Genomic DNA, 9,998 nt, shown 5'->3' with positions numbered 1-9,998 from the left:
TTTGATAAAATTCACCAGTGAAGCCATTTGGTCCTGGGCTTTTCTTTGTTGGAAGATTTTTAAATTATTGTTTTAATCTTCTTATTGGTTGTTGGTCTTTTTGAATTTTCTTTATCTTCAAGATTTGGTCCTGGGGGTTGTAAATTGCTAGAAATTGATTCATTTCTTACAGGTTATCTAATTTGTTGGCATATGATTGTTTTAAATAGTCCCTCATGATCCTTTTTATTTATGTAGCCTTGTTGAAATATTTCATCTTTCATTTCTGATTTTGAGTCATCTCTTTTCTTCTTAGTCTAGCTAAAGTTTTGTCATTTTATTTATCTTTTCAAAACAATTCATTCCCAATTTCATTGATTTCCTCCTATTTTGCTACCCTTTATTTTTTTTCCTGATTTGATTTTTGTTATTTCCTTTTGATAATCTTGGCCTTTTAAAATTTTTTCTAGTTGCTTGAGGTATAAAGTAATTTGAGAACTTTCTTCTTTTTAAATGTAAGCATTTATCACTCTTAACTTCTTTCTAAATATTACTCCTGCTATATTCCATAAGTTTTGGCATGTTGTATTTTTATTTTTGTTTGTCTTGAGATTATATCTCATTCTCTTTTGGTTTATTTTTTGACCCAATGATTGTTTCATTGTGTGTGTATTTGTGTGTTTGTGTGTGTGTGCATGTGTGTGTTTTTAATATTTTTATAGTTGTAGATGAATATAATAACTTTATTTATTTATTAATTTATTTTTATGTGGTGCTGAGGATCGACCCAGTGCCTCACACATGCTAGGCAAGTACTCTACCACTGAGCCACAACCTCATTGTGTTTTTAATTTCCATACATTTGTGAATTTTTCAAATTTTCTTCTGCTTTGCTTTCATTTTTATTTTTTATTTGTTCTAATTAGTTATACACTGCTTTCTAATTGCATTGAATTGTGGTTAGAAAAGATACTTTGTAGAATTTATATCTTAAATTTTTTGAGACTTGTTTTGTGACTTAATATTATCTGTCCTGAAGAATGTTTCATGTGCACTTGAGAAGAATGTGTATTCTGCCACTAGGGAATGGAATGTATTGTATAATTGTTAGATCTGTTTAGTGTACAGTGTGTTCAAGTCTGCTGTTTTCTTATTAGTTTTATGTCTGGCAGTTCTATCCATTGTTCCAAGTATGGCATCGATGTTTTCTCCTATTATAGTATTGTCATTGTGCATTCTCCTTCAGATCTGTCAGTGTTTATATGTTTAGGTGCTTTGATGTTGCATTCATGTATACTTGTAAATGTTATATCTTCTTTTGAACTGTTTCTTTCACTATTATATTATAATCTTCTCTGTGTCTGTGACAGTTTTTGATGTAAAACTTACTTTTTTTCTGATATGAATATAGCCATTCCTGCTGTGTTTTGGTTACCATTGCATGGAATATTTTTTCCCCCTTAACTTTCAGCCTAGTTTTTTTAAATCTGAATTTTTTATATTTATTTTTTAGGTGTAGATGGACACAACACAATGCCTTTATTTTTATGTTGTGCTGAGGATCGAACCCAGGTCCTGCCCATGCTAGGCAAGCGCTCTACCACTGAGCCACAATCCCAGCCCTTAATTTTTTAAAATTTACATATGACAGCAGAATGTATTACAATTCTTATTTCATATATAGAGCACAATTTTTCATATCTCTTGTTGTATACACAGCCTACTTTTTGTTGTTGTTGTTATTCTAAATAGAGTCTCTTATAGAGAGAATATATTTAGCCATTCTATCTTTTGGAGACTGTAACTTATTTAAAGCAATTATTGATAGGTAAGAACTTAATATTGCTATTTTAAAAATGCTTGCCTCTTTTGCAGTTCTTTTTGTCCCTCTTTACCTCTCTTGCTATCTTCCTTTTTGATATATTGATTTTTTGGTAGTCATATGCTGATTACCTTCTATTATTTTCTTTAATGTATCTTCTATAAGTATTTTCTTTTTGCATTACATACATTGGTATTTTTATTCTCAAATTTTAATATTTTCTTACACAACATCACACACGTTTATTTATATTGTTAGTGAAAAATATTCTCTAAAAGAGAAATTAAAAGGCATAAATCTTGAACTTCATTAATAAATATATCTAAAGCCTAATAATTTTGTTGTACCAATAAGTTGGGCAAAATAATAGTATTTCAAATTTAGTTCTATGAAGGAATAAGTGATATTATTAATTTTTAAAAATAGTAATGTACCTGTTTTGAAGGGAAAAAAATTCCAAGATGCTATCCTTCAGCTATTTCTTAGCATAAAAGTACATTTGTATTTCAAGATTTAAAATCTTTGAGTAGAACACAATATCAGTGTATTTATTAAATATATTTTTTAAAATTTTTAATATTTATTTTTCAGTTTTCGGCAGACACAACATCTTTGTATGTGGTGCTAAGGATCGAACCCGGGCTGCACGCATGCCAGACAAGTGCGCTACCACTTGAGCCACATCCCCAGCCCCAATATCAGTGTATTTATATACTTCCTAATATCATCTTGCAAAAATGTAATCCCCAATATTCATTTTTGAAGGTCATTCATTAAATGAATTTGCATTTTCAAACTGATTCATCAAACAATAATGTTTATGGTTGTGAAAATAGTCATGCTATTGGCAGAATTATTCAGAATTCTTTGACCATACATAAAATTCAATCAGCACTTTTCTAAATTCAGATTACATAAACACTTCCAAGTTTCAGTCCAAAAACACAAAATGGTTTTATAGAGTAATTCTTCATTTAAAATTAAAGCCATTATTTGTTTTAGCAATTGAAAGTCATATTTTTTTTTGCTGTGAATAAAAACTGACTTTTGAAAACTTAAAAAGCAGGTTTAATTCCCAGTTTAACAATAAATATTGCATGCAATAAGACTCTAACAAAGCTTCTAGGTTAGTATTAAAATGACCACTAGTTAGCAAATTACCTAGCAAAAAAAGATTTGACAGTGAATTACTAGGTCTGACATGTTCATGCTACAGCAGACTATGTTCAGAGCTTTAAAAATGAAGTAAAACTGAGAGACAGTTCAAGATCTTCTCCACCCCAGGCATCCATTTCTCTTCCAAGTAGTTTCTGGGGAAGGAACCCAGGGATGATCTACCACTGAGTTACTATCCCACTCAGGTTGCAATAAGCTCTCTGCTCCATGTTTAACAGCTTTTTTTTTTTTTTTTGGTGCCAGCCATGGCAATAAAGGTGGAGTCAAGGCCTTGAGGAACTGTAGGAAAAAATTAGTACATTGATGTTTCATTTGATTCTGAAATAATATCTGGGTGCTTTGGAAAATTATGGACAAGAGAAATTTCTGATCTGGAATGGAACATATTGTGACCCTCTAACTCTCTAATTTTCCCCTCTAGGGTTATAATGTTTCATTAAATCAAGAATCATTTATTTGGCTTCTTTTGGAAGCTTTAATGTTCCCATCTGGTGGTGGAGGAGAGTGGTAGAGCAGTAATGATTATGTCCTGGTAATGAGTATGTCCTTCCATCAGGAGTACCCTGAGAGGAGAGCTACCTCTTCCCCTAGGGTGGAGAACATGTTTCCTCCACCATTCTGGTGGTTCTTAAAAGATGGAGGCCATAACAACTCCATCATCCTGGGTAGTCCAGGACCTTCTTGTGCTTTGCTGTCTGTACACTGGAATACTTAAGTTTGGACAGGGTGACTTCTATGGTGTTGCACTCCCCAGAGACATTGTAAACATGCCTGTTTATCCTTCTTTTGTGTTCTATGCTCCATGTCTTCATAATAAAAATAAAGAAACCTGTTTCCCACCATACATAATATTTGCTGTACCTATTACATGTTGCTACTTTGAAATGGAAGTGATGGAAAACTTAGGATATAAGTTGGGGAAATGAGGTATTAGAGTTATAATTAGGATCTTGTCTGGGGAGAAGGCAAGCAGGCTTTGAATCACTACCCAAGGACTTTCATCTTCTTCCCATCTTGTCTTTTACTGGCCTTTTTGGAGGGCCAGATTCTACCAGCTGCTTCCTATTTTGTGCTATAAAATAGCTGTCCTCTGTACTGCAGTGTTCAAGTTTATTTTGAGGAAAGACAGTCTTCAATTTGAACATGTGTAATGATTAATCACTTAAAAATAATTTCTTTCCTATCAATATAAGAAGCCACATCTTGACACTTTGGAATGCCACCCACTTCAGTGGTTGGCTCTCTACTGTTGCTAAAATCATTGTTTTTCTAGTTTTGTGTCTTTTCTTTCCTCATTACTGTCATGCAATAGCCACAAGTTTCTTCATCAACTTTTATTTTTTTAAAAAATAATTTTAATTGATTTTTAAAAAATAAATGATAGCAGAATGCATTACAATTCTTATTACACATATACAGTACAATTTTTCATATCTCTTTTTGTATATAAAGTATGTTGATACCAATTGTGTCCTTATACACATACTTTGGATAATGATGTCCATCACATTCCACCTTCCTTGCTAATCCCCTGCCCCTCCCTTCCCCTCCCTTCCCCTCCTATCACTCTGCCCTGTCTAGAGTTCCTATATTCTTCCTATGCTCCCCCTCCCTACCCCACTATGAGTCAGCCTCCTTATAGCAGAGAAAACATTCAGCATTTGATTTTTTGGGATTGGCTAGCTTCACTTAGCATTTTCTTCTCCAAAGTCATCCATTTACCTGCAAATGCCATGATTTTATTCTCTTTTATTGCTGAGTAATATTCCATTGTCTTCACCCATTTTCATAAGACGTTGACTGAGTCTATCTTTCCTCCCCAACTTCTGCTATTCTCCTGTAAGTTGCCCGTCACAACCCCCATATCCACATGTACTGCATCTACAGATTCAGCAAACCATGGATCAAAAATATTTTTAAAGACTGTATCTATATTGAACATGAACAGACTTTTTTCTTGTCATCATTCCCTAAATAATGCATCAAAACAACAATTTACTTTGTATTAGGCATCATAAATAATCTAGAGATGATTTAAAGTATATGGAAGACATGCATGGGTTACATGCAAATGCTATGCCAGTTTATATAAGGTGCTTGAATCTTGCAGGTTTTGCTATGCGAGAAGGGGATCCTGGAACTAATTCTTCAAGGATGCTAAGGATGACCATCTAGTTCATTCATGTTAATGCTCCATTCAATGCCCTTGTTTAATGGTCCTTTTCCTCCTTCAATAAAAGTGATATATTCTTCATATAGTCCAGGCTATATCCTGGGTCACCTAAGAAATACATCACCTCTGAAGTCTTTTAGTATCTTTCTTTACAGCCATCTTCATTCCTTCCCTCTACTATTCCTACTTTTATATCTCATGATAACCTCTGGGGCTTCAATCTGTCTTTAATTGTTCAGAACCCTCCCATCTTTTCTGCCCTTCTGACACTTGGATGTCAGGCAGTGCCATGACTCTCCAGTACTCCTATTTCTCTGCTGTACCTTCTTGACAACGGGATGAAAGCTGTGCCTGGACTGCTGAGAGCCTCTGGAGAAACAGCCCGACTGAGTAGTTCTGCACCCCTCCTCACTCCTTTTGATAACAGAAGGCTCCCTCCTTTCAAGAGTCAGCGCTCCGGCTTTGCTCTTGCTCCCACATGGTACTTCATTTCATGGATCATTACTTGTTTTTTTTTTTTTCTCTCAACTGGCTCCTCTCTCCCTATGAGGCAGTAAGATTGTTACTTCAGTTTTACAGATGAGGAAACTAAGGTTCAGAAGAATTCCAAGGCTGTCTCACAACTGGTAAATGACCCAGCCAGGAATCTGAATTCAGATCTCTCCTTCTCCCAGTCTCCTCCCCACATTCTTTTGAAAAACCAGCCTCTATCTCAGAGCAAAGCTTGTCCAAGGAAGGGACATGACCTTTGTCCTTGGAAAGACCCACAGAGCACTCCTAGGCACATTACCACTCTGCTAAGTGGTTTATCTACAAATAACAAGAGAGATCTGCTGGGCCAGGTGTCCCTGACTCAGTCAGACTAGTTGGGGATCCACAGCAACCCCCTAGCAGCCACCAATCAGCATGAGACGGGGAAATACCTGGGATGCCAGATGACCCTCCCAGTAGTTTATGGTGGTTGATAACATTGGGAAACCATGTAGTTCAGCGTTCAGCAGGAACACCCCTCTTGGCTTAAACCAATCAGTTCAAATGAATCCCCCTCTTGCACTAACCAATCACCCCTACCCAACTTGATGTTATGATGTATGTGGGGGTCCCTGCCTTCTCCAAAGAGTACATAAAACTGCTGCAAACTCTGAGCTCGGGGCTTCTCAGCGTCACCAGTTGCTGTGTGTGCGGAGGACTGAGATAGCTCGCAATAAACACCTCTTTGCTGTTTACATCGATCTTGGTCTCTGGTGGTCTTTTGGGGGTCCTGAATTCAAGCATAACACTTTCTGAAGTTTACCCACTTGTTCTTCCCTGCTTTCCCCTCCATCTACTGCCATCACTCCCCATAAACTTCTTTCCATCCCAATCTCCTCAGAATCATGGTGGGTTTTATTTCAGTGCCCACTTTTCCCCTGCACTGAAGTTGGTTGACTAATGCCTGTGTATCCTCTAAATTTTAAGTTCCATAAAGGCAAAGATCATATAAAGCTCAGCATTGTATCTCTAGAGCCTGAAGAAAGAAAACACTCTGGCTAAAGCAGTTTTCAGCAATCCACATATTATGAGGCAAGTTCTTTGCTCTCCTTGACCCATCAGAGGATTCAACATTGCCCATTACTGCAGCCTTCTTCACACTCTCTCCTCCCCTTGCTTTGGTACAGATAATCTCCTTATTTTCTTTCTGCCTCTGTCTCCTACATACAAATCCAGGATTCTGGTTTCTCTTACATTGGCTACCCTTCTCCATCTCTGCCATCACTAGTTAGGTTCAGGCCACTGTTTTCTCTTCTGGAGGACTGGAACAGCCTCTTAAATGCTCTTCGCCCTGGGGCCTGTCTCCCTCCAATTGGCATTTTACTAATCACAGCAGGGTGATCACTGTGAACACAAATCCCATCTTGCTACATTCCTACTTTGAATTCTTAAATGATTACCTACTGCCTTGAGTAAAATCTCGAACTCCCTTATAATGACAGATAAGTCTTTCATCATGGGGCCTCTGACTACCCATCAAAGACTCATTTTCCTCTGTGGCCCTATATACCTGCCAAGCTAGGGACACTACTAGAGAGTGTCCAGGTCTGCTGTCTTTAGTGATTCCTCTACGCCTTTCCCTAAGTTCTTCCTTTGCCTAGAATGAGTTTTCTTTTCTCCATCTCCTTTTCACCCAGAGAACACCTTATTATTCTTCAAATACAACTCAAACTCACCTTCTCTGTGAGGTGTTCCTAGTTTGGATGAGTATCTCCTCCTCCACATTTCCACAGAATTTTGAACACAAAACTATTATTAATATTGCATCTCTACAGCTTGATAGATTGGGACCTTCCTCTAGGGGGAAACTGACTTTTTCTTTACAATCATAGAGTCAGCTTAATAAACGTGTGCTGAATGAACAAATGAAACATGCAGAGGGAAAGGGAGAAAACAGAAGTCAGAGATGGAAGCTTGTTTTGCAGCTCGTTATGTTATGCTCGAATTTGGGACCCCCAAAAGACCACCAGAGACCAAGATCGATGTAAACAGCAAAGAGGTGTTTATTGCGAGCTAGCTAGGTCCTCCGCGAGAACACACAGCAACTGGTGACGCTGAGAGGCCCCGAGCCCAGGGTTTGCAGCAGTTTTATACATTCTTTGGGGAAGGCAGGGACTTCACATTCATCATAGCATCTCTTAGCAAATCATCACACACCGCGGGAAAATCAAATAACCACTCTAAAACATGATTAGCACATTCACTGGCGGGAACAAGTTGGGTAAGGGTGATTGGTCAGTACAAAAGGGGTATTCATTTGAACTGATTGGTTTAAACCAAGAGGGGTGTTCATGCCAAACTACATGGTTTCCCAACACCATAAACTACTGGGAGGGTCTTCCGGCATCCCATGTATTTCCCTGTCTCATGCTGATTGGTGGCTGCTAGGGGGTTGCTATGGATCCCCTTCTAGCCTGACTGAGTCAGGGACACCTGGCCCAGCAGATCTCTCCTGTTATTTGTAGATAAACAACTTAGCAGGGTGGGAATATGCCTAGGAGGCTCTGTGGGTCTTTCCAAGGACAAAGGTCATGTCCCTTCCTTGGACAGGCTTTGCTCTGAGATAGAGGCTGGTTTTTCAGTTACTGCATAACTCAGAGTGGCAATTTTTTAGAAAATGGCTCTAAGACTCTCAAAGATTAATGTATGGGGCTGGGGCTGTAGTTCATTGGTAGAGCACTTGCCTGGCTTGTGTGAGGCGCTGGATTTGATTCTCAGAACCACATAAAAATAAATACATAAAATAAAGGCATTGCATCCATCTACAACTAAAAAGTTATTTAAAAAAAAGATCAATGCAGACAGCCAAGCCAAAATATAACAGGTATGACTAATTCACATACATGCCATCCCCTCATTGGACAGTGAGAGAGATTTTAGGACCCACAAGTCCCAGAGAATCAGTCAGGAAGCTCTCTATGTGAGGGTGGGGACTGGAGCTTCTCAGTGGGGACTTGTTGCTGTGTCCTTTGGAACAGAGTTGCTAGATGCTCTCTGATTTCCTTGGTTCTGGCCCCATAGATGATGGGGTTCACCAGACAGGGCAGCAATAGATAGAAGGCACTGAGCAGGTTGTGCACATCCTCAGAGGCAGTACGGGCCACACGGTAGACAATGGATGAGGACATGGTGGAGGAGTAGATGGTGAAGATGACCAGCAGGTGGGAACCACAGGTGTTCAGGGCCTTGGCACGTGCTCCACCTGATGAAATCCTAAAGGCAGCATGGATGATGCGGGTGTAGGAGGCTCCTAGTAGAAGCATGTCCAGGACCCTGTTGAAGATGCGGATGGTGAGTCCCACAGTCTTGTTCAGTGAAACATCCCCACAGGAGAGCTTCATCAGGGCCATGTGCTCACAGGCAAAGTGGTGGATCACATCTGAGCGGCAGAAGCGGACCCGAGAGGCCAGTCCCACCACTGGAGCAACAAGGCACGTGCTCCTGGCCGCTGCCACCCCCACCAGGCCAGCTAGCAACTGGCTTGTCACTATCTCTGGGTAGCGGAGAGGGTGGCAGATGGCAACATAGCGGTCTAGGGCCATGACCAGGAGGATGTTGCAGTCAAAGACAATGAGGAAGTAGATGCAGAACATCTGGATTAGACAGCGAGCCAGGGAGATGTGGTTGAAGTGTGTGGAGAAGCTGAAGAGCATGGGGGGCACCACGGTGGTGGCAGCACAGATGTTGACAGCCAGGAGCAGGGCAATGAGCAGGTACATGGGCTGGTGTAGGCTCCGCTGAGACACTACTGTGTGGATCACCAGTGCATTGGCAGAGAGGATCACCAGGTACAGGCCAAGGAAGGGCAGTACCAGAAGGGTACGGGAGTCCTGCAGTCCTGGGAAGCCCACCAGGAAGAAGCTGGTGTAGGACCCATTGGAGCTGCCATTGCTCCACCCGGACATCTTCCCTGAGGGAGCAGGATGGCTCCTGGAGAGGGGAGGAGTCGTCCTGGTGTCAGAACCCACCTCTCCCTGCCCCAGCCTCACCAGACTGCCCTGGGTACTTTGTCCTCCATGAACACAGTGTTTCTATAGATAAAGAGTTGTTTGTTAATATTTAGTGAGGTGCTTCAAGAAATAACCACCTTCCATAGCCCCTACTTTGTAGTTTTTCTTTTCTTTCTTTTAAATATTTTTTTTGTTGTTGTTGATGCACCTTTATTTGATTTATTTATATGCAGTGCCTCACACAAGCCAGGAAAGTGCACTACCGCTGAGCCCCAGCCCTAGTCCAGTTTTTCTTTTCTTTTTCTATAAAAATCCTTCATATTTTTCCCTAGTGAACCCATATTGAGGGCCTATTTTGTGCTAGTTC

General features: G+C 39.8%; 1 protein-coding gene across 1 annotated transcript; it reads right to left on the bottom strand.

The window, feature by feature from the left end:
• Nucleotides 1–8,581: 8,581 nt before the first annotated feature.
• On the bottom strand, nt 8,582–9,586 carry LOC101959802 (olfactory receptor 52K1). The gene has a single exon (XM_005323127.2). It carries the CDS (start codon nt 9,584–9,586, stop codon nt 8,582–8,584), a length of 1,005 nt encoding a protein of 334 aa, XP_005323184.2.
• Nucleotides 9,587–9,998: the final 412 nt, after the last annotated feature.

This window comes from Ictidomys tridecemlineatus, chromosome 4, assembly GCF_052094955.1.
Source record: "Ictidomys tridecemlineatus isolate mIctTri1 chromosome 4, mIctTri1.hap1, whole genome shotgun sequence".
Lineage (NCBI taxonomy): Eukaryota > Metazoa > Chordata > Mammalia > Rodentia > Sciuridae > Ictidomys > Ictidomys tridecemlineatus.
This window is presented reverse-complemented; position numbering and strand designations above follow the sequence as displayed.